General features: G+C 41.9%; 1 protein-coding gene across 4 annotated transcripts; it reads right to left on the reverse strand.

The window, feature by feature from the left end:
* Positions 1–1,106: 1,106 nt before the first annotated feature.
* LOC112266648 (ceramide synthase 2) lies at positions 1,107–25,315 on the reverse strand. Of its 4 annotated transcripts, none has more exons than XM_024444320.2 (11): positions 25,161–25,315; positions 15,268–15,450; positions 14,876–14,993; positions 13,109–13,227; positions 12,541–12,598; positions 12,376–12,426; positions 11,937–12,029; positions 10,348–10,476; positions 9,928–10,034; positions 9,466–9,619; positions 1,107–3,026 (listed from the first exon to the last, which is right to left on the reverse strand). In XM_024444320.2, exons 2-11 carry the CDS (start codon positions 15,447–15,449, stop codon positions 2,868–2,870), a joined length of 1,170 nt encoding a protein of 389 aa, XP_024300088.1. In that variant the 5' UTR covers position 15,450; positions 25,161–25,315; the 3' UTR covers positions 1,107–2,867. The 4 variants fall into 4 exon arrangements, with proteins under 4 accessions (XP_024300088.1, XP_024300087.1, XP_024300086.1 ...); XM_024444319.2 differs by lacking the exon at positions 25,161–25,315 and adding an exon at positions 24,793–24,897; XM_024444318.2 differs by lacking the exon at positions 25,161–25,315 and adding an exon at positions 23,750–24,264.
* Positions 25,316–25,846: the final 531 nt, after the last annotated feature.

Consider the following 25,846-nt stretch of genomic DNA (forward strand, 5'->3'; position numbering starts at 1 on the left):
CATGTCATCTACAAGACCCTGCTAGGTAAAGTCCCCCTTATCTCAGCTCGCTGGTCACCATAGCATCTCCCACCTGTAGCACACGCTCCAGCAGGTATATCTCTCTAGTCACCCCCAAAACCAATTCTTTCTTTGGCCGCCTCTCCTTCCAGTTCTCTGCTGCCAATGACTGGAACGAACTACAAAAATCTCTGAAACTGGAAACACTTATCTCCCTCACTAGCTTTAAGCACCAACTGTCAGAGCAGCTCACAGATTACTGCACCTGTACATAGCCCACCTATAATTTAGCCCAAACAACTACCTCTTTCCCAACTGTATTTAATTTTTATTTATTTATTTTGCTCCTTTGCACCCCATTATTTTTATTTCTACTTTGCACATTCTTCCATTGCAAAACTACCATTCCAGTGTTTTACTTGCTATATTGTATTTACTTTGCCACCATGGCCTTTTTTGCCTTTACCTCCCTTCTCACCTCATTTGCTCACATTGTATATAGACTTGTTTATACTGTATTATTGACTGTATGTTTGTTTTACTCCATGTGTAACTCTGTGTCGTTGTATCTGTCGAACTGCTTTGCTTTATCTTGGCCAGGTCGCAATTGTAAATGAGAACTTGTTCTCAACTTGCCTACCTGGTTAAATAAAGGTAAAAAAATAAATAAAAAATAAAAAGTTGTCGAGGGTGCAGCAAGTCAGCACCTCAGGAGTAAATGTCAGTTGGCTTTTCATAGCCGATCATTCAGAGTGTCTCTACCGCTCCTGCTGTCCAGGAGCTGAAAACAGCAGGTCTGGGACAGGTAGCACGTCTGGTGAACAGGTCAGGATTCCATAGCCGCAGGCAGAACAGTTGAAACTGGAGCAGCAGCACGGCTCTTCCAATGGGTTTTGAGAAGGATGTGACCCCCCAGCTGACATGACTGTAGCAGGCCAGCATTAGGACAACGGAAGGGAAGTGACACTATAATTAGTACGAGCAATTAGGAATGGAACGCAGACGGGACCATTCAGCCATCTTACCTAATTTCTACGGTTTGTACTTTGCTTTTGAACTAGAGAGACAACATTTATTCATAAAGAAATAATCACAGGAGACGACCATTAATTTCAGAATAACCTTTATCATATCTTTGCAACATGACAAAATAAAGAAACTAGTTGGGGAAAAGCTTTTTTATTTTTTGGGGAAAAGGGGGGGGGGGTCATAGGGATCGGTGTTTGCGCTAAGACATGAAGTGAAGGGGAACAAAGGACATGTTACAGCACTGCAGGGAGATCATATGCATCCCAAATGGCACACCATTTGGGTCTAGTCAAATGTAGTGCACTATGTAGGTAGTGCCATTTGGGACATACAAAAATAATCCATATTGGAGAGTTGAATAAAGAAAGAGAGCAAGATGGTAGACAGGAAATTAAAGAGAGACATGGTGAGAGATTTTATATATATATATTATTTTACACGTAACATAAGGCACAGGCAAAACTAAAACATACTTTGGTGTCCATTTTATTTAAAAAAACTTAATGAACTGAACCAAACGCTTTACAAAGAAATGGAAAAGGACTCCATGAAAATGAAATAAATAGGAAATGAAAACTGTAGTGTAATTGTAAACCCCAATCATAATCCAACTCACTGTATGGCTTGGACGGTCATTTTGCTTTATGTTGTATTGGGTCTATGCTGACCCATAACTGAAACCCATAAAGTGCCTCTTTGGATGAATGGGCAGAAAAAAAAACAGATTTTAATGAATATATTCTCCTCCAGTCTGGTTGAATTAAGTGTTGGACTGGTTTGGGTAAGTTGGACCATTTCTCTGAAATGTGTCTGGATAAATGACTGGACTTTTTAAATTAAAAAAAATAAAACAAAAGCAAATCTGACAACTAAAAAGTTATTTTCAAAACATGAACATTTAAAAAGTATTATTTCAAGCTGTGTGCTTTCTGCTCCCCAAGAGCCATTGCATTTGGAGACCGGCATAAACTAAGACAAATATACACACAATGCAAACCCAACTCATCAGCTTTTAAACCATTAAAACAACTTAATTATTAACCGCCATATTTTTTTCAACAAAATCTTAACAAAGAACATTTAACAACAATGGCACATTCCAGGTTGAATAAGAATGCCATGGCAACAAAAGTAGTGTCTGATCCAATAACAAAATGGCAGGGGCAAAAACCAATGACTAATTTTCCATTATCGCTACTGTATGCTTTTGTGGTCTGACATGGTGATTTGAACACTTCTACTGACCTGTACCATGCTGTGGTCATTAAGAGCACCTCATCTCTCTTGGCAGTTTTAAGTGTTGGCACATTGCATGTCATTTACCTCAGTGTGTCATTATTTGGGAAGGGTGTCAGTGTACTGAGAAGGCAGCATTTGAACAGTCAAGTTTAAGTCTAGCAATACTCAGAGCGGGGGCCCAGGACCCAGTTTGGGGAAACCCTGCCTTAGTGAATGATTTGCAATGTAAGGACTCAGAACAGTAAGAAATAGAGGGGGATGGATAGAAATGATAGGGAATAACAGTTTGTTGCTAAGGCACTGGATAGCTCAGACCATGCACACAGTTTTACTGTGTGTTTGGGTCCATTGCAGTCTTTCCTGAACTCTCCCCTCCCTCCTTCAACTAGTGTGATCTACAGAGCAGTGAAACCCATCTGGGCCTTGTAAGGAGTGTGATCTTTAGCATTATTTGTGTATATATCATTCAGCGGTGTGTGCGTGTGTTTGTGTGTGGCTTTTCCACCATCCATTTTGCCATACTTTGGCCTCATGGCCTGGGCCACATGGGAGTTGTTCTTCACCATTCCTGACACATCCTCCTTGGTCTCTGTAACAAATCACTCCATTTTGCTGTGGTGGTGGTTGTTGTTAAGCACTGTGTGGCCATTGCCAAACTGCACAAAGCCATTTTTTGTTTTCTCCCTTTTCTCATGGTCATCATCCTCCTCGTCTGACTCAGTCTCTTCCCTGTCGCTCCTCTCATCCTCAACGATATCCTGATGGGAGAGAGAGAGTACATTTAGGTAATTTTGTAAAATGTAGGTCAAATTAAGTTAAGGCAGAGGCTGCAGAGCCAACTTTTCTGGACCCCGCTTCCTAGCAGCTGGAGGTCCCGGGGCTTCTTTTGCGCATGTGCAGGACTCGACTTTGCACATATTCTCTGAACGTCCATGCAGCATCTGCATACCAACCAATCAGCTTCATGGGGATGTGTATTTAGATCGTCGACTGTAGACTATAAGTCAACCACAACATTTGTACAATCTACATGAGTCATTGTATTTTAGAAAGACCTGTTGCTCCGTAAACATGCCTGGGCGAGAATAAATAATACTAGCAAGTAGGGCCGACCCCCATTTAGTCGACAGGTCGATTGATCGATAGGCTTTTGGTCGACCAAGATTTTAGTTGAGCAGTGGCAAATGTATATTTATAAAAAAAATGTATTGCACACAAGACACCGCTCTGATTCACACCTGTCTCTGCCTGTCAATCAGACAGGCGGAGGCCGTGGGGAAGGCACACCAGTAGTACATTTACCATGAATTCCCATAATCTCTACAATGTTTGGTTACGGCAATTTCTGTTAATATATTGAATGCATTATTACAACAATCTTACCATTGCAGGAGTTGTCACGTTGTTTGCAGAGTGCACAACCTAAGCTACACTTGTGAGAAGTGGTTTATTTAATTCCATTTACGAGTTGTCAATTTATTCAATGTCTTTTGTTTGGAGCGCTCCTGTCAATTTTGAGTAAGGAGACACACTGAGTTGACTGGAGACTGGAGTGTCGGCCTTCTCGCCCGCTCCAATTTCACTCACTTCACCTGCACAGGTCATGACCACCCCAGCATGCATTTGTAGTCTACTTGTGTGCTGCTAATAGCTCCATGCCTTAGCTACTGTCATGGAGTTCGCTAAATATTTTCATAATGAAACTGATAAAACACACAGGTGCTAAAAGGTGACTTACAAAGATGAGGACCAACAGCAAGAGAGGGAGTGCAGTGATGTAGTGTCGACAACTAAAGAATCATTGTGGAATCTGAAAAGACACATATCCTGAAAGCAGCATGGCGTACTTACTACATGCACATGCTAAAAGAAAGGAACTAGGCGGGTAGATCACTAAGTGTGTCATTGTAGCAACGTATTTCGAAACAAGAAATCAGATCTCTTAAACGTGTCATTCATTTTTGGTCTATTATATTTACAAGAGGCCAAAATTGATTTTGGACCAATAGGCCCTGCATATTCCCACGTTCAAGCTTTCCATTTTGGTTGTGTTATTTTGCCTAAAAACCATCAGGCCTACCTATACAAAAATAAAATAAACAACTCTACATCTCTGACCAGCCTGGCAAGAGTGGCCAAAAGGGTATTGAGCATCCCCAGTGGCAGGTATGGAGAGGATATTCTCTGCTGCTGACCTGCTCTCCAGGGACCATCACATGAGCCAGACTGGCCAAACTAATGTTTCTAAAAATGAATTTAAAAAAGGCACTAGCAATTTGTATTTCCTTAGAAGTAAGTCACAGCCTATTAGCACAATTTATAGACTATAATAATTTAATACAACAAAATGTTTAAATGCAGAGTGCCCTATGTCCCTACCAGCCTATTGTGTCGCACTCGAAAATGCGGCCCTCAGTTTCTTGCGGTCTCCCCCCGCTGAGACTGACCAGAGGCAGGTGCCATCAACCCAGTAAAATAAAAACAAGCAAATGGTATTCATTTATGCTCACTCAGCCGTGCCTCACAAGCAATACAACGACTGATCTATTACCAATGTGATCATGTAGCCTACCTCAAATGTTGAAATAAATCAAACAAAAATGGTCTGAGGAGAACAATGCATTGGCAGGGCAATTCAAGCATAGCCAACATATGGTGGTAATCTATTGGGCCTAAAGCCTACTGAACAAACCCATTGCTACAGTAATGTTTTTAATAGGTTAATGTTGCATAGACTTAACATTATTTATTTTAAACACGTCAAAAACATGTTTTATCTGAGCGGTAGAACTCAGCTTGCCTTTTGACTCAAAAATTGATCTTGACTCAAAAGGTTGGTGACCACAGTCTTTATATCCACCAACCAATGGCATTTCTTAAAGTAGGTCAACCACTAGAGGGATATTTTAAACCTACAAATTCAAGTTTTATGTTTGTGCCGTTGTGTGCCAACATTGCATTGACGCATCCTTGACTAGGCTACTAGCACCAACCAGGGGTGAAAGTAAGGCGGTATGGCAAAATAAATAGTGGGGGGGGTATGCTGTATCGGTAAACCGTGATCCTATAATGAAAACAAAAATGTCAAAGCTGTAAGCTATTACACCATTATTTATCATTATTGCGTGTCAGAGGCATGAAAAGTGAGCAAATGGACTTGAAAACAGGTGGTATAGTCTACAGTCCAAGATGCGATGTGGTTCGAAGAGAGCACTGACATTTTGAAAAGGCAGTTATGAGTGGCTGAGATGCACAAGGATAGCAGTTGACGCATAAATCCTGGCCTAATGACAATCGCCAAATGTCAGTACACTTTTTGGTGTTTTGTGTAACAACTGTTTGGAGGCTGGTAATATGTTGCGTGTTGTTGAATGCGCATGGGTAGCCTATTAAAGAAGCCCTTTGAAGTGATTGTTCGGCAAATCAGAAGAAAACATGACTGGTTGTGTTTATGCCATAACAAAAGGTAATACGTTTTTTAAAAAGTCGCAGTGCCTTTAAAAATGATTAACATCCCTTGAAGTATTCCACATTGTTGTTACAGCCTGAATTAAACATTGAATAAATATTGGGCGCTTTGCCCACAAAATGTACAATATTTGCACAAAATTATTTTTTTAATTCTTCAAGCTCGGTCAAATTGGTTGTTGATCATTGCTAGACAGCAATTTTCAAGTCTTGCCGTAGATTTTCAAGCCAAAACTGTAACTAGGCCACTCAGGAACATTCAATGCCATCTTGGTAAGCAACTCCAGTGTATATTTGGCCTTGTGTTTAAGGTTATTGTCCTGCTTAAAAGGTGAATTTGTCACCCAGTGCATGTTGGAAAGCAGACTAAACCAGGTTTTCCTCTTGGATTTAGCCTGTGCTTAGCTCAATTCCTTTTATTAACTGATATTTTGTTCTCTGGCCCATGACAAAACTTTTACAATTGCATCAAACTTGCTTCAAAACAAACATTTTCTCTTTGCCCCATGGCAAAATGTGCAGAATTGCAGGAAATTAAGTTTAGAATTTTTTTTTGTGTATCTTTGCTGTCAAGAAAATGTTTTGCTTGCAAGGTGGTGGTGGGCCACTGCGGTCACTCTTCATGAGTTCTGTTTTTTTGTGGAACCCACCCCCATCAAAGTTTCCCATCCCTGAACTACAATGTTGTTTATCCATCTTCAGTTGTTTTCTGCTATCACAGCCATTAAACTCTTATTGATTTAAATCCCTGAGCGGCTTCTTTCCTCCGGTAATTGAGGTAGGAAGGATGCCTGTATCTTTGTAGAGATTTTTTTATAGTTTTTACTCAACTACCAATAGGTGCCCTCTTTGCAAGGCATTGGAAACCCTCCCTGGTATTTGTGGTTGAATCTGGGTATGAAATCAGGGACCTTACAGATAATTTTGTGTGTGGGGTAAAGAGATGAGGTAGCTATGGAAAAATGTTAAACTATTATTACATGTCTTTGGTCTTTTCTGCAAGTCCCGTACGGACTCGGGAGAGCCGAAGGTCAAGAGCCGCGCATCCTCTGAAACACAACCCAACCAAGCGGCATTGCTCCTTGACACAATGCCCACTTAACCCTGAAGCCAACCGCACCAATGTGTTGGAGGAAACACCGTACACTTGCGATCTTGTCAGCGTGCACTGCACCTGGCCCCCCACAGGAGTTGCTAGTGCGCGATGGGACAAGGACATCCCTGCCGACCAAACCCTCCCCTAACCCGGACGATACTGGAACAATTGTGCGCTGCCCCATGGGTCTCCCGGTCGTGGCCAGCTGCGACAGAGCCTGGACTCAAACCCAGAATCTCTAGTGGCACAGCTAACACCGTGATGCAGTGCCTTAGACCACTGAGCCACTCAGGAGGCCTAAACACTATTATTGCACATAGAGTGAGATAACATAACAAAGGGGTTGAATACTTATTGACTCAAGAAATGTCTGCTTTAAATTTAATTTAATTTGTAAAAATTTCCAAAAACATAATTCCACTTTGACATTATGGGGTATTGTGTGTAGGCCAGTGACCCAACATTCGGAATTGTATCCATTTTAAAATTCACAACAAAATGTGGAAAAAGTCAGGGTGGGAATACTTTCTGAAGGCACTGTATATACACCCCACCCCCCCCCTCTCTCTCTTTTACACCGCTACTACTCGCTGTTATCTATGCACAGTCACTGTAATAACTCTACCTACATGTACATATTACCTCAGGTTACCCCGACTAACCGGTGCCCCCGCACATTGACTCTGTACCGGTACCCCCCTGCATATAGTCTCGCTATTGTTATTTTACTGCTGTTCTTTAATTACTTGTTACTTTTACATCTTATTCGTATTTTATATTTTTAAACCGCATTGTTGCTTAGGGCCTCATAAGTAAGCATTTTCACAGCATTTCACATGTGACTAATAAAATTGTATTAAATTTGTTTTATTTGATAAATGCTTCATGAGCTTAGTTAAACTGTGTTGTGTCAGAATCAGAATTCTTTAGGTAACACTTTAGGTAACACATAAGATGTTTTATCAATGTTCATAAGTATGCTTATGTGGGTAAAGTTACTTGGGGCTCAGAGAGGGGAGAGGTCAGGTTTGTCTTATCTGTGAATGTGTCTAACTATTCCTAAACCATGTGAAGGGATGGTGTGATTAATGGGGAACCAGTTAGATGGCTCCACAATGTCTGTGTGCCAGTCACTCCTCTCATTAGATCTTGTCCAGGAGGGATTGTATTTTTGATGGGAGTATCTAAAATTGACAATCGATATATGCCATTGGATGAGGTAATGTTTTGGTCCTAAGTGGTACCAAGAACGAGTTAAGAACTTTGTTTAGGAGACCAAACTGAACAATAATTTATAGCTAATGCTATAAATTGTAGGATACTCCTTTTTCAAGTAAAAGGTTCTTTGTGTAATGTTCCTAAGATCTGTTATTTGTCATGTGAGTTGAGATAGGTGTGTCTTAGCTATAAATTATACTAAGAACTGTTTTGTAAGCACTCTCAGAGAATTCATTTATAGACACTGAATTGATCTGAGTCACAGGGCTATGGTGAAGCTCATATATAATTAAAGATGGGACTTTATAATATACTCTGACTTGTGTGTGGTTTGCTCTCTCATGATTTGGTAATACAGGAAATTTCCACGACAACTGTCATACCACATTAGAACCCAAAATACAAGCTTATTTCACGCCAATGTGTATAAGCTAAATAATAATCTAAATGTAAACAAACAGTAATAAACATGGTTAAAACCAAAACAATTATATCATGGATGGTCAGTCCTTGCATCCATAGCCCCGTCTATGAATTTGAGAGTGGCTACATTTCTCCAGGCCCACCCGCTTTGTTATTGTTTCAATGGAGGACTCTAGGTTTAAGTTAAGGTAAGACAACCACATCAAAATAATTGTAAGTAAATGTTGAGTTTGAGTGGTGATGTCAAACAGTAGGTTTACATGTACAGTTGGGTGATAGAAAGTAGAGCAGTCAGGCTCAGAACAGTTTGACATAGGGGTGGGGTTTCCCAGACACAGATTAATCCTCACCCTGGACTAAAAAGCACTTTCAATGGAAATTCTCCATTGAGTTTGCTTTTTAGTCCTTAGGGGCATTAGGGTTTTCTAAAGCTAGCCAGCTTCAGTTAGCTTCATATTCCAGAGCCCTATATTACATACGTAGTTTGAGCACCTTTTTCTCCAGTCCCATCGATAAAATAATTTGCACACAAGTTTGAATATACATGAAGATTCAAATGCATTCTGTCATTACTAAATGTGCAATGTGCTAGGTATTTTTAACACGACTATTTTTGAACACAAAAAAAATATTTGGCTAATAAAATATTTAATAAATTGTCTTACTCAAATTAAGGTGATGATGATGATGCAACCTTTGCGAAAGGTAATATGATTTTATTTGTCCTCAACTCGCAGCTCAGACACTTCATTCAGGATAAATAGAGTTAGCCCTGAGTTAACCTGCCCGGGAGCAGATTAGTTCTGAAGTATTCGTTGCCATAGAAATGTACCTGGCTAAAAGGTGAGCCACGTTCGTAGTACCGGTTATCCCGAGTTGAAAGCAGTTACCTTGCTAACTCCTCAAACCACATACGTAGTATAGGGCTCTGGACTAGGCTCAATCTCTGTCCAGGAAACCACCCTATGGTGATTAGGTTTGGGAATACATACATTTCCAGGCAGGAACTTGATGGCCATGCGCAGGATGAGGCCAGCCCAGAAGATGTGTAGACACTGCAGCACAAACAACAACCCGTTGAAGAAGTAGAACCCAAAGAAAGGGGGATAGAGGGTCAATGGGTACACCCACGTAGTATGTATGATCCTGGGGGAAGAAACAGACAGATCCAGTCAATACGGATCTACATTAGCAGTCAAAAGGATTTTTGACAAAGAATTAAGCAAATCACTAGAATGCATTGCATCCTGTATCACTGACAGAAAATAATACTTCACACATACATACGGAGGCAGTTTCCCAGACACAGATTAAACCTAGTCCTGGACTAAAAAGCAAGCTCAATGTAAAAGCTCAGTTGAAAAGGCTTCTTAGTCCAGGATTAGGCTTAATATGTGTCCGGGAAACTGCCTCTAGGAGGCAGATGAGTGTCATCCAAGATCTGAGCATCTTACCAGAAGGGGAGTATGACAAGGCGGGTAAGGATGAACACAGCTGCAAACAGGATGAAGATGTAGTTGCAGGTCTTTCTCCATCCTGCATAGTTGAACATCTTTGCTGACTTAAAAGGAACAGAAAAAAAAGGAAAAATAAATAAATAATAAATATATGGTTGCTGTTTCCCATATTCTCCTCTAGATGGCAGGCTTAACAGTATGACCAGTTCTGTGAGTAGAAATTCTATATGCACCATTTATTATTATTATGATAAAACAATGACTTTCTGTAAAGAAATAACACTCACTCTTCTATACTTATCATGGAATGGATATACTTTCTTCAGGATTGTAATGGTGAAATAGCTGGATGCCTTTTTGCTTGACATTGTATTGCATTGTTGGGAAAATAAGATTGGGTATGGCGGAGGGCTGTACCTCCAGTAGGTAGTCTGAGGCATCGTGCACCAGCATGATCAAAGTCCCGGCACGGATGTAGTTGACCAACCACGAAAAACTGATCAGCAGAATAGTGGCCACATGGTGAACAATCTGCTCCTTAAAATCCTTGAAGAGAGCGAGAGAGGGGGAGTTTGTCAGTTATGCAAATGTTTAGTTTACTTTGTGCACTGCACATCAGCTTCAGTCATAACAGAGGTGGTGGTAGTTCCTTTTAAAATCTTGTTGAAACTGGTTCTGATGGATATGGCACCATGGTCGTGACATTCCTCGCTCGTAACTTGATCATCGAGTTTCTTTTGGATGCGTCGTTCTGAACTACAGTTATTTTAAATTAGAGCTTTAACACTGCAGAATATCAGCAAAACGTTCAAAGATTTAAATGTCTGGAGGGACACCTAAGCTACGGTTACAGACACCTGGTTTCAACACCGAGTCATGTAGGTCTCAAATGTTTCCAATGATCCAAGTTTATTCGACAAAGTCAATGTCACGAAAATGTGTCATGGAAACAGCAGCTATAGGAGAAATTATCATTTTTTAAATCTGGTCGACAGGGGTTGATTTTACTTTCGTCTAACTTTCTTCGTGACAAATGGTAATGGAAACGGTTTTCAAATAAATTATGATTCGGGAATAATTTTGAAGGTAGGCCTATGCATGGCACGTGGTTATAAAGCGTCACCACATTTAATTCTAAATGCCTACTGTTTGCTCAATTTTTAAAAATGCAACTATAAAAATAAATGTTTCTTTGCAGGACAAAGACTGTCTTGACTTTCAAGAATGCCTGAATGGCTTTGCCTTGCTTTTCTGGTTGGCTGGATGCAAGTTTCACCAGCCAATTATCTCAGCTTTACAGAAGTGCAAGTTTCACCATGACACAGACCGTGGCGATGGTTTGCACATGGCAAATTAGTACATACGTGCATTCTATCCAGGCTGGCTTTCGCGGGCTACTTGAGACATGTAACAGATAGTTGGGAAGTCATACAGGCTGACACTGATTTATTCATGTGCAATTTTCATAAATGGAAACACTGAGTGCATGTAGGCATGTGCACTTTACAATTACAACTCAACTAAAAACCCTACAACAAAAAAACCTGAACAAAAAACAAACAAGCCCAATTTGGAATTCCACTGCAATTACAGCTAACTTAATGACACCATTGTTTTGGATCGGCCCCATTATTTAATTGTGTCTGTCAAATCAACCGACAAACAGGACTGGATTTCAGACAAGTCTGCTAACTGTTTTGAAGAGTTGCCCCCTTTCATTTGGACTCGCCGGCTGGAAAATAAATACGTCTGGAGAACATGGTCAATCAGTCTCCACTGCCATACCTTTCCACAGTGTGCCGGTCACACATTAACCCACAGATTCCCTACACAAAATAACACCCCTCCCTCCATAACTTAGTTGTGATTCCTTAACTGACATTTGCAGAGATATGGTTAGCTGTCTTTTATCGCTCTCTCTGCCCTCTTGACAACAATCTCTCCTGTTACCACTGTAATGGTACTGAGTGTAAATTGTCGATGTTTCTGAATTAGGCTCCACTTACTTTGCGCTTGACATCCGTTGCCACACTGAATAGTAGCGAGATGTAGAATCCCAACTCAATCATGTAGTACCAGTACTGAGAAGGCAGCAGTGGCTATAAGAGGGAAGAACAACCATTGAATATAAAAAATATGGTATTTAGCAGACACTTCTAAAGCTACTTAAAGTATAGTGCATGCTTACATTTTCATAACATTCATAAAAGGTGTCTAGAAATACCAAACTGGAATCTTCAATCAGGCAGCTCAATGAATTTGATAAACAAGCATCATGTACTGGGAACCTTTGAAAAATAATTTGCTTGTGACTCTCCCATATTGTGGCAGACACTGACTTTGTAAAGATTTTAAACCAACTAAACATTTAAAACCAATTAAAATTTAGAGACCAACAGTCTTATAGAAAAGCTGGTGAAAAAAGGTGGCACAGAATGTACATACCAGTGTGGGGAAGCCATTCCACATCTCCTCCATGTCATAAAACCATGGTTTCTAGGAAGAGATTTCAGTGTCAAACACAAAATGGCACACGCAAAGGTATAAAACATTACAAAGGCAAAGCATTGCTAGAGAAAATATATGCCAACAGTAAATTGCAATACTCACATCAATTAGGGCACCCAGGCCAGCAATGAAAGCAAGAACGTAAAAGGTAAATCTCCAACTGTAAGAGAACGCACAGCAACCTCAGAAACACCATTTGAACAGAACACAATTTCACACAGCTCACAACAATTTCACATGTTCACACAACAGATCAGATAAACTATGGCTCCTTCAAGACAAAGTAAAACATAAGCTACAACTGCCTGTAAAACTATACAAGGGAGCTTATATTTTGATCAGGTGAATAAGACTCACGTCAAATCACGGTAAAGACAATAGGAGGTACTTTTACAGAAGGGACATAACATGTTACACAATAGAAATACACCCACATCGGAAATATATAAATAAAGGTCGTTTAATTAATTAAAATGTGGGCAAGTGCAAGTTCTATTCAACCAGGTTCATCTGCTCCGCTACTATTCATTTCAGTTACCGGTACTATACTTTCTTTGCTAAAACAATTGATTTCAACCATATTCAATACAGAAATGAGTGTAGCCTCTGACTGTATAACCACAGATAGAAAAATAAGGCTTGTGGGTTTGCACATGGCTGCTAAGGGTACCAGGCTTCCCGGAACTTCTTGATCTGGCTCGGCCGTTCCTGGTTCCTCCGCCGTCGGAACCACCTCTGGACCTGCCGCACCGAGCAGGCCGACTGTTTAGTTAACTCCTCCACTGAACTCTGACAGAGAGAAACGAGGGTTAAGAGCAATATACACTTAAATTAAAGGGATAATCCACCCCCCCCCCTCAAAACAAATACAAACATGAAACTCCTGTCAATTTGGTGAAGGCCTATGCTTCATTAGTGTACCAACGCAGTGGCTTTGTGGGTAGTGTCTGCCCTGAGATCTTAAAGTTGGGAGTCCAGACTGCAAATAGGGGGTAAGGCCCTGAACTAGACTAATGTCCTGTTCAGGGGGTGAACTTGTACATCAAGCTGCCTTACGCTACAGAAACAGGCTCTTATGAGTCATTCCAGATCACACAATGACTTAACCTCTATGTGGTCCTTCTGTGAAATCAGGAAATCCTGTAGGAACGTGTCATAGCTACCTGGTTCACGCTTTTAAAATAATTACCTGCACTCCAGATCGCCAAATCAGCCAATAGATGGTATCGGTGGGTATACTTGACGATATGAATGGAAGTGTTCTTGACGTGACGAAGTACATAATATATTTTGCTTAGATGTGCTCAATCTAAACAGTGTCCCAAATGATTCAACTCAGGGTTTGTTCGTAAAGTCACTGTGGAGTGCCCGAGTGTGCTCAGAGTGCGCGCTGGGCGTTCGTAAATTCAGAGGGTTGTCAGATTGTCCAGTAGGGTTGATCTGAGCGTTCTGACCTCACAAAGGCAGTCAAGCACCTAAGCTAACTTACTGAAGTTGTCTAGATTGCTAGCTACTTCCAGACACGAATGAGAGAACACCTCCCTCTAACCATTTTACTCACCTTGGCCGAGCTGGTTAGGTTGTCTACATGTTATCTAGAGCATTGGTGACTAACTGTGCTGCTGGCAACAATTATTATAATAATTTTTTTGTTGCCAACAACGTTGACCGACACCAATCGTATTCAACGAGTGTTGCGCGTTTGCAAATTCCTCAGGTATTCTGCTCCCTAGCACACTCAGACGAGAATGCTCTGAAACCGGAGTTGATAGCCAAAGGGAATTTACGAACGCACCCTCAGTTTCTCCAAGTACCATCTTGCAATGCGCTGTGTGTGTCTGTGGGAAACGGCTGTTGTTGCCATAGCAATGTACTCTGCACTCGTTTGTTCAGGTGATTTTACAGCTAGCTAGCTACTTCACCTACTGATATTGACTTTGGTATTATTGTGTGTAGTGTAGCTACGTTTGCTAACTAGCTAGCCAACCAGCCCAGAGAGAGCCATGTTTTGTATTTGACCTCAACTGCAGATTTCCAATGACTTTCACATTGCTACCAGCCTTGTTATAACAACAAAATGTGTTCACAAAAAACATTGTTTTTACATATTAGTGTTATTTAACACAGTTAATCATAGAAATTAATGGTTTGGGGTGGATTATCCCTTTAAAATCTTATGTGCTACTGTCTCCTTCAATTATTGTTTTACTGTAAAGTGTGCTGCGATTTTGAATGCACTTTAAATAATGGTTGATTTAACTTAGTAATCGTGCATGGATTTGACTAAGGAGTTGTGTAGTGTTTGTCTGAGCTATTGAACTGTGTGGTCATTTGGATTTGGTCAGTGGAACTGTATGGTAGTTTACTACATGTAGGATTAGGAAGGTGTTGGCGTTTGACCCCAGTATGTAGCATTACAGTTATGCTATGCAATTACCTGTGAGGGGAACTTTGATGCATTGCAGAAATAGGATTCCAGTGTGGTGTTGGGAGCAGCTCTGACACGCGGTTTCTCCCTCACTCTAAGTAAAGAGGCAAGTTGAACGGCCACGGTCCTGGATAGTCAGAGGAAGCAAAGGAGGAGAGGAAAGTGTTGTAGGGACTGTAAATCAGTTATGATGGTTGTAGTGAACACAAGTCAACAAGGCTAGATGAACAAGAAAACGAGATTTGAGCAATACTGGTTAAAAACAACAGCAAACTAATGGAACATAGCAAGGCCATTGCAAAGTGAGGGGCAGGTAATGACACCCTATTCCCTTGGAATAGGGGGTTCCTACTTCTGACCAAGGCCCAAAGGATTCTTGGTAGTGGGCCTGGAGTACTGACCTCTCAAATATCTGTCGTATAATCAGGAAGCATACTGCGATGGGGAAGATGACCCAGAGATCCCTTCCTTTAGCGAAGACTTGGCCATCCCGGTCCTTGAGGTTGGCCCAACCCAGGCCCGCTGGGAACCACAACCGGTCCTGCCAGATCCAGTCACTAAGCACTCTAAGCCAGGTCAGCATTCTGAGAAAGAAAGAAAGATTCAGACAAAGGGGTAAAGGGACAAGGCTTTTTTGGTGTCAGGTACAGTCTGACATCAAGACATTTTTGTTAGATAACATACCAAAATAACATCCCAAAATAACATCCAAAACGGTTCAAGTAAAGGAAAGCTGCCTCAAATATTTGTACGGAATGTATTGTGTTAGTGAATTTAAAATGTGGGGGTGTCATGCCAAATGGTGTCCCCCTGCCAAAAAAGTATCCCCCCAGCTTCACAATGGGATTTGATGAGTTCTAGCTTCTGTTGCTAGGGCTGTTACTAGAACTTGCAAAATTCTGACTGGATTACGTAATGAACCAAAGCGTCCGTTGCTATGCTGCTTGCTTGGCTCTCGTAGCGGTCCGGAAGGATGGAGGACGCGGGGAGTTCTAGTTCCATTTCGCCTCAGTCCGCGCAAAATTATTACCTCAGAATTGCTCTCCAAGGACGGTTGGTGTCTTTAACGGTGACAACCTGCCTACTACCTGCTGCTTCAAAGGATCGAAAAGACGGGAAAGAGAACACTTTCTTAAACATACATGTCTTTATAAGAAAATATTGTTAAAGAGGAATAAATCATTTAAGCTGTTTTTAGACTGACGTTGTTAACTAGTGTACTTATTTACCTCAGCCTGCCTAGTCAGCTAGCCAGCTAGCAAGCCAGACAGTTTTATTTAGCTAACGTGAGCTAGCTAGCTACTGTTTAAATATCATTAGGTAAAAGAGGATTACTATTTGCATCCATAACATTTATGCGATAATTTGTGATGTGATTATTATGTCATGTTGATCTTGGTGTGCTGGTGCATCCATCCATATTTGCATAGTGACTCAGCCATGAAAACATGAGCGAGCTGGTGACACTTAATACACTGACAACCTTATCTGACCCATCAACATTTCCAACAATGCGTTGGCCTGGTGTATAAGAATGTATAACACAATCTACAGATGCTTCAAACACCTACTGCAGGACTTCCTGACATTCTCCAGATGAATCCATTAGCTTTCTGAATATAAGCTTTGACAGTGCAGAGCAGCTGTTGTGGCATAGATGCAGCCATTGATACTAGTTGAGTGGGCAAGATGCTGTGTAGGTTTAATTACAACACAGGCAATGCGATATGCTGTGAAAGACTCAAAGCCACTATGACATCACTGCTACTGTCATTACTGGCAGGTTTACTCGTTTTGTTAGAAATGGCGTGTAAACAAGAGGGCCTGATTCTCATTTTACTGAGGCACCTTTGTGTCTTAAGTCTGTCAGAGGGCAAGAGGCCAGCATGACAACACTACCCGCTTGGTTATTTCAGAACACACACAGACTGTGACACTGATAGTTGTGCAAAGCCAGATCATCAAATTAATGCAGAGAGAGAGCAGATCAGTGCCCAACATCACACTTTTTACACAATCCTAGGCACAGGAGATGCCTTGTGTTTTTTTTTTTTTTTTTTTTGGGGGGGTTATTTTCACTTACGATGACAGTTCTTGGTACAAAAGGGTTTAAGAGTATTCACATAGGGAAGCCTCAGTGCCAGCTACACTAGAGAGATGCTCCGAACAAACCAGTCACTGTGTGACACCCAGTGCCCCTCTCCTGTCTGTTGATTTTGTTTAACAGGGATTGCATGCATGGACTTTGAACACTCCTATGCTTACTGTGAATTAATAGGGCTGTGGCGCTCTGGCGCCTGCCTTTGTTTGCACAGGAGGAAGGACCATTCTTGCAGTTTTCAGAGAAAGCTGGATTAAAAAAAAAAAAAAAAATTAAAACAGTAGAGTATGTATGGAAAACATACTGACAATAGTATGCCACTAAATTAATTGATGGAGTAGTTGGTCAGTATAGCACGCATATGCATGGTGTTTGTCACATTTGCTTAAAACAGCAGATCCTGGAATCTCCTTTACCCTCCAGGTGACTTATGAACTTACTTACAATGTCAAAGGACATGGAGGGAAACTTCACAAATAACACCGCAAAATGAAACATTGTAGTCAGAGGGTGAAATGAGATGAATTGATTGAATACAGAGTAGACTGTCATCACCCCGGAGAGGAAACAATGTTGCGAGCATTCCAATAGTGTGTGCTTTTTGTGGCCTGTGATTTTAATGCAGGGAAACTGAAATCCATTTAACCTCATTTTTACCAGCATGTCACCTGTGCAACTGGAGGCGACAAAACTCTTGAACACCTTTACTCCACACACAAGGCTCTCCCTCACCCTCCCTTTGGCAAATCTGACCATAACGCCATCCTCCTGATTCCTGCTTATAAGCAAACAGGAAGTACCAGTGATGCACTCAATACAGAAGTGGTCAGATGAAGTGGATGCTAAGCTACAGAACTGTAGAGTCACAGTGGGGAGGACAGGAAATGGAGGGCAGAGCACGCCTCCTCCACAGGACTATAGTGGAGCGGGTCGACAGCTTCAAGTTCCTCATTGTCCACATGACTAAGGAATTAACACGGTCCACACACACCAACAACAATGCCTTTTCCCACCCAGGAGACTGAAAAGATTTGGCATGGGTCCTCAGAGCCTCAAAAAGTTATACAGCTGCACCATTGAGAGCATCTTGAATGGCTACATCACCGCTTGGTATGGAAATTGCTTGGCATCCGACCGCAAAGCACTACAGAGGGTAGTGCGTACAGCCCAGTACATCACTGGGGCTGAGCTCTGCCATCTAGGACCTCTATACCAGGCGGTGTATGAGGAAGACCCTAAAAACAGTCAGACTCCTGCCATCCAAGACATCGACTGTTCTCTACTACTGTACGACAAGCAGTACCGATTCACCAACTCTGGAACCAACAGGAACCTTAACAGCTTCTATCCCCTAAATTTCAGTCTCTCGATGTGCAAAACTGATAGACATACCCCAAGCGACTTACAGCTGTAATCGCAGCAAAAGGTGGCGCTACAAAGTATTAACTTAAGGGGGCTGAATAATTTTGCACGCCCAATTTTTCAGTTTTTGATTTGTTAAAAAAGTTTGAAATATCCAATAAATGTTGTTCCACTTCATGATTGTGTCCCACTTGTTGTTGATTCTTCACAAAAAATACAGTTTTATATCTTTATGTTTGAAGCCTGAAATGTGGCAAAAGGTCGCAAAGTTCAAGGGGGCCGAATACTTTCGCAAGGCACTGTACCTCGTACCCCTGCACATCAACTCGGTACTGGTACTCTGTGTATATAGCCAAGTTACAGTTACTCAATGTGTATTTATTCCTTATGTTATCTTTATTATTGTTGTCTCTGTATTGTTGGGAAGGGCCCGTAAGTAAGCATTTCACTGTTAGTCTACACCTGTGGTTTACAAAGCATGTGACAAATACAATTTGATTGGATTTTGATTGTGGCCTGCAATGTGGGATGTTCCTGCAATTGGGCTTTACTACACCTGTAGGAAAGCGCCCCCTCAAGCATCCCAATGTGGGCATCTTCATGCTCGTGTTCAAAGTAACTGCTCAGTGAAAATTACTTTTAAGTTAATATTCTGTTAACTCATATCCAAATAATGTTGTTGACTCATCCTATACTTGTATGTGGCCAAAGCATAAATTGGGAGAAAAAACTATTTTTCAAACCCCACCTCAAACTTGTATCTCAGCCCTTTTCAAAAATGCTTCCTATTTCCTCTTAGAAAATGATATAATCTCTCCTAGGAAGGTGAGCTGTCCAATCAGTCTACTTGCACAAATATATATAAAATATATATATAAAATCACCTTTATCTAACCAGGTAGGCCAGTTGACAACAAGTTCTCATTTACATATGCGACCTGGCCAAGATAAAGCAAAGCAGGGCGACAAAAACAACAGAGTAACGCGTTCATTACCACGGTACTTAATTTTGTTTATCTGTCGGCCCCAGCCTCGAACTTTGTCAGTTAGCTACACACGGCCTCTCTCTACCCATTCATCGCCCTCTACCCATGTTTTTGTCTTAGATGTTTACCCATTGTTGTCTTAGCCCTCCCAATCAACATCGGTGATTGCTTTATTCCTCCCTCTAATGTCAATATGCCTTGTATACCGTTGTTTAGGGTAGCTCTCATTGTTTTGTTTTACTGCGGAGCCCCTAGTCCTTTTCTACATGCCTCGGTTAGCTCCCTTGCCCCACCCCCCACACATGCTGAGACCGCACATAGCTTAACTGGCACCTCCAGAGATGCAGCCTCTCTCATCGTCACTCAATGCCTAGGTTTACACCCACTGTACTCGCACCCTACCATGCCCTTGTCTATGCATTATGCCCTGAATCTATCCTACCACGCCCAGAAGTCTGTTCCTTTTACTCTCTGTTCCGAACGCACTAGACGACCAGTTCTTATAGCCTTTAGCCGTACCCTTATCTTACTCGTCCGCTGTTCCTCTGGTGATGTAGAGGTTAACCCAGGCCCTGTGTGTCCCCAGGCGCTCTCATTTGTTGACTTCTGTAACCGGAAAAACCTTGGGTTCATGCATGTTAGCATCAGAAGCCTCCTCCCTAAGTTTACATTATTCATTGCTTCAGCAAACTCCGCCAACCCTGATGTCCTGAATACTGGCTTAGGAAGCCCACCAAAAATACTGACATTTCCATCCCCAACTACAACATTTCCCGTCAAGATAGAATTGCCAAAGGGGGAGGAGTTGCAATCTACTGTAGAGATGGACAGAACTCCACAGGCTTACTATCCAGGTCTATGCCCAAACAGTTCGAACTACTACTTTTAAAAATGAATCTCTCCAGAAATAAGTCTCACTGTTGCCGCTTGTTATCGACCCCCTCAGCCCCCAGCTGTGCCCTGGACACCATATGTGAATTAATTGCCCCCTTCTATCGTCAGAGTTGGTACAGTTAGGTGACCTAAACTGGGATATGCTTAACACCCCGGCCGTCCTGCAATCTAAGTTAGATGCCCTCAATCTCACACAAATTATCAAGGAACCTACCAGGTACAACCCTAAATTCATAAACATGGGCACCCTTATAGATATCATCCTGACCAACCTGCCCTCTAAATACACCTTTGCTGTTTTCAAACAGGATCTCAGCGATCACTGCCTCTGCCTGCGTCCATTATGGGTCCGCGGTCAAACGACCACTCCTCATCACTGTCAAACTCTCCCTAAAACACTTCTGTGAGCAGGCCTTTCTAAATCGACCTGGCCCGGGTATCCTGAAAGGATATTGACCTCACCCCATCGGTAGAGGATGCCTGGTTGTTCTTTAAAAGTGCCTTCCTCACAATCTTAAATAAGCATGCCCCTTTCAAAAGAAATGTATAACTAAGAACAGATAAAGCCCTTGGTTAAATCCAGACTTGACTGCCCTTGACCAGCACAAAAACATCCTGTGGCGCACTGCACTAGCTTTGAATAGTCCCCGCGATATGGTACTTTTCAGGGATGTCTGTAACCAAAAAACACAGTTAGTTACAAAAGCAAAGGCTAGCTTTTTCAAACAGAAATTTTCATCCAGCAAATTAATTAAATGCAGCACTAATTCCAAAAAGTTGTGGGACACTAAAGTCCATGGAGAATAAGAGCACCTCTCAGCTGGCCACTGCACTGAAGCTAGGAAACACTGTCACCACCGATAAATCCACGATAATCGAGGATTTCAATAAGCATCTCTCCACGGCTGGCCACGCTTTCCACTTGGCTACACCAACCGCAACCCCCACAGCAACTGACCCGCGTCTCCTTTACCCAAATCCAGACAGCTGATGTTCTGAAAGAGCTGTAAAATCTGGATCCCTACAAATCAGCTGGGCTAGACAATCTGGACCTTGTCTTCCTAAAATTATCCACCGCCATTGTCGCAACCCCTATAACTAGTCTGTTCAACCTCTCTTTCATATCATCTGAGATTCCTAAAGATTGGAAAGCAGCCGCGGTCATCCCCCTCTTCAAAAGGGGGAGACACTCTAGACCCAAATTGTTACAGACCTATATCCATCCTGTCCTGCCTTTCTAAAGTCTTCGATAGCCAAGTGAACAAACAGATCACTGACCATTTAGAATCCCACCGTACCTTCTCTGCTATGCAACCTGGTTTCCGAGCTGGTCATGGGTGCACCTCAGCCACGCTCAAGTTCCTAAACGATATCATAACCACCATCGATAAAATACAGTACTGTGCAGCCGTCGTCATTGACCTGGCCAAGGTCAATCACCGTTTTCTTATCGGCAGACTCAAAAGCCCTGGTTTCTCTAATGACTGCCTCGCCTGGCTCATTAACTACTTCTCAGATAGAGTTCAGTGTGTCAAATCGGAGGGCCTGTTGTCTGGACCTCTGGCAGTCTCTATGGGGGTGCCATAGGGTTCAATTCTCGGGCCGACTCTTTTCTCTGTATACATCAATGTCGTCGCACTTGCTGCGGGTGACTCTTTGATTCACCTCTACGCAGACGACACAATTCTGTATACATCTGGCCCTTCTTTGGACACGGTTAATAAACCTCCAAAAAAGCTTCAATGCCATACAACAACACTCCTTCCGTGGCCTCCAATTGCTCTTAAAACGCTGGTAAAACTAAATGCATGCTCTTCAACCGATTGCTGCCCGCGCCCGCCCGCCTAGCATTACTACTCTGGAGAATTCTGACTTGTGGACAACTATAAATACCTAGGTGTCTGGCTAGACTGTAAACTCTCCTTCCAGACTCATATTAAGCATCTCCAATCCAAAATTCAATCTAGAAATCGGCTTCCTATTCCGTAACAAAGCATCCTTCACTCATGCTGCCAAACACACCTTCGTGACTGACTATCCTGCCGATCCTGGACTTCGGCAATGGAACGAATTGCAAAAATCACTGAAGTTGGAGACTTATCTCCCTCTCGAACTTTAAGCGTCAGCTGTCAGAGCAGCTTACCGATGGCTGCAGCTGTACACAGACAATCTGTAAATAGCCCATCCAACCAACTACCTACCTCATCCCCATATGTTTTTTTCTGCTCTTTTGCACACCAGTATTTCTACTTGCACATCCTCATCTGCACATATATCTCTCCAGTGTTAATTTCTAAACTGTAATTATTTCACCACTATGGCCTATTTATTGCCTTACCTCCTTACTTAATTTGCACATACTGTATACATAATTTCTATTGTGTTATTGACTGTACGTTTGTTTATCCCGTGTGTTGTTTTTGTCGCACTGCTTTGCTTTAACTTGGCCAGGTAGCAGTTGTAAATGAGAACTTGTTCTCAACTGGCCTACCTGCTTAAATAAAAGGTGAAAAAAACATGTACAGTCAATAACAGTAGAAAAGGAAAATAGAAAAATATATGTACAGTGTGTGCAAATGTAGAAAGTGAAATTTGTTTTATTAAGTAATGATAAAATATTGCACATTAATTATACCACAAAGCAGAGATGCTAAAAAAAAAAGTGATGCCCGTGCTACAGACATCATATAAGGCCGAGTGCACTACTTCTGTGAATACTTTTTCAATTATAATTGTTTTATTCTGATCTTTCAGGGGGTGCTGTAGCACCCCTCCTTCCCGCAGCTATGGTCCTAGCTAGCTAGCTAGCTACCTACCTACCTGTTGCCCCTGAAGGCGGGGGCGAAGGTCACCGTCTACCTGTGTCCTAACTAATTAGCTACTGGTGTAGCCCGCTGCCTCCCGCCAGCTACTGTACCGGAGTCCTAGCTTAAAAATTGACCAATAGAATTGGACCCAATAAAGAGGGGTTCCTGCGAATGAAGGAACGCTCCGAATTGCGGGCCGCAATCACACCCTTCTAAACATTTCCGGTAACTTTCCTTAGGGTGTGGGACCTTTTACGTTTCATCATCTGTAGGTTATAGCTCGTTATAGGCTATTTCCTACACAACCAAAGTAAACCAAGGACGTCCAAAACATTCGTTTTCACGATTTTCTTCTTTCCAAACTGTTATTGTGCGATAGTTCGTGGCATTTCAAACCATGACCTTCATTTATCGCAGTGTTCCTAAACAAACATCACCACGAGATCAGCACATAGCCTATTCGGACAAACTCCAGTTGACATGAGTTTCTGTCATCCTGAATTATTTGAAAACATTCAAGTATATTTCTCTGTGTGGCAAGTGGGTGACAAGTTTGCGGAAAAGCCATTACAGGCGCGCATCTTCAGGAGACTAACTATCCAAGGGAGAGTGAATGCTAAAATACTAACAATGCGAGGTGAGTAGTCCAACGTAGCCTGTTTTAAAATCACAATTGCAAGAATTCAAACAAAACTTTTATCACATCTAGTTCCATATAACGGTGGGAACTTACCTCCGTTTTATCTTTCACGCAGGTAGGCCTATTCGCCGCAGTGTGAAAAGGCGGAAACTGGTATATTGCTGTATGTCTCCTATAGAATAAGCAATTGAGCTCTATGCCGACGACGCCATCAACGATAATCGAAATTGATTATGAAAATTGGTTGGAGTCTGCATTGAAGATTATTATCCGGCCACTCGATCATCGCCAATTTTCTGCATTTTCGCGGAAAATGTGATGCTTCCCCTTGGTTTGTAGAACTTTCTCTCTTATGAAATACTTATACTTTTTGTTGGGATGAGGGCCCGGAACAGTTATTTTACATGCTCGGAGCAATATGGCAGATGTTTGCAGGGAATCGGCGTCGGTTAGCCCGGTTTCTTATTTGGACAAACGGAATGGGAGTAGAAGATGGTAGAGTAGGAGCACTGAGGTAGGAGTCGGGACAGTGGGCGTGGCAGGGATCAGGCTATTTAAAGTGACGTTGTACGGCATGCGAAAACGCCTGGACTTGTTGGGACGCATCTGCCAAACCCTAGCACAGTCGACAGATTATCCTTTATGTTGACCAGATACTCTAGTGCCGGCTCTAACAATGAAAATACATTTCTTCAAAAATGGAAGGCAGTTGTCAAGGAGGCAAATTCAGGTGGGACCATTATAGCCAATGAGAAGGCAGATATGCGTGGGGACAGGCACACCGGTTTCCACTAATTACCACAGCCCCCCCAAAAAATCATGAAAACAAACATTTGCTTTTTGGTCTTGGTTTAGGTTATCAATGTCATTAAGGTTAAATTTAAAATCATTTTAAGTAGATACATTGTAGAAATGGGCGGGGTTTGACTAACTAGTGACTACCAGACAATTTCAAGTGTTTTTTTCTCAAAGTTGCCAAGATGTCACGAGTCCGTCCTAGTTATATCCATACACTCGTAACAACCTAATGCTTGCGACATTTCTATTCGATCAAATAAGTTTAAAAAATAAGCCATTACATTATTTTGTTAACCAAATTCAAAACTCATTGACCACCGTAAAAATACTCATCTCACCGTGTGAGCAAAAACGAAAAATGCCACCTGCTGAAGAACAGATTTTGGGCCCAATTATCCGTCTCACTTCTTCTCTTCCTTCTCTGCCACAGTTCAGTTTTGAGCCTTGGCTACATCAGATAGGAAGAGGCGAAGCGAGAGGTTTTACTCCGCTCAAAATCTGTCGAAGAAAAATAAGGTAACGACGTGAGATATTTTTTTTGTATGGAGGTCAATGAGAGTGTCGAATTTTGTCAACAAAAAAAACATTTATCTCTATACACCGTTCACACGCGTATAAGCCCTCTCATTGGCTAGAATGGTCCCACCTGATCTCCTCCCCTCCTGCGTATTTCCATAACAGGCCATCTTTGGCTTCATTCACTGACCTGTGTACATTTTATCTGAAGATCTGCTGAGTGGTGTCTTTGGGGCTGACCTGTAATAAATTACTATGAAACAAATTGTTGGTGTTCGAGCTAGAATGAATCACATTATTAGACAACATCTTTAAATTAATTGTAGCCTATTATCTAAGCAGCAATTAACATGACAACTCAAACTAAATTATTCCGCTGCTCTCTTTCGCTACATACTTTAGTCAGACTACCGTCATTGAAGTGGTTTATAGTGAGGGGCGTTGTACAAAACAAAGTCATCAGCAATTGGATCATCTCTAACCAATCAGAGTATCAAAGCCAATTATTCATTTTCAAACTGCTGCTTTACCAGCATAGTCTGAGTAGACAGACAAGGCTGCAATATGAGTGAAAAAGCAGGGCCTATAGCTCTACTTAGATTCCTGTAGGCCTACTTTGTACATGGTTTTAGCTTAGAATGGGTTATGGATAGGGGACAATTTTTCACCTTTACGTGGTGATACTTCCTTATTTCTCGATTTGTAAGGGACTGGTGTCTAATAAACGCCTTTTTCCAGTTGCAGGTAGAAGTCCGATAACAAGGAAATATAAAGAAGTGGCACTGCATCACAGTGCTTGAGGCGTCACTACAGACCCGGGTTCGATTCCAGGCTGTGTTACAGCCGGCCGTGACCGGGAGACCCATGAGGCGGCAC

Source organism: Oncorhynchus tshawytscha, linkage group LG13, assembly GCF_018296145.1.
Source record: "Oncorhynchus tshawytscha isolate Ot180627B linkage group LG13, Otsh_v2.0, whole genome shotgun sequence".
NCBI lineage: Eukaryota > Metazoa > Chordata > Actinopteri > Salmoniformes > Salmonidae > Oncorhynchus > Oncorhynchus tshawytscha.

What these genes read in the sequence shown, in the direction of transcription:
- LOC112266648 (XM_024444320.2), bottom strand. Translation starts at nt 15,449, where the DNA reads ATGCTGACCTGGCTTAGAGTGCTTAGTGACTGGATCTGGCAGGACCGG. An exon ending in GGAATGGCTTCCCCACACTG is followed by an intron (nt 12,030 to 12,375) that starts GTATGTACATTC and finishes TCCCTCTTATAG; the next exon opens with CCACTGCTGCCTTCTCAGTA. An exon ending in CTTGTCATACTCCCCTTCTG is followed by an intron (nt 9,620 to 9,927) that starts GTAAGATGCTCA and finishes TTCTTCCCCCAG; the next exon opens with GATCATACATACTACGTGGG.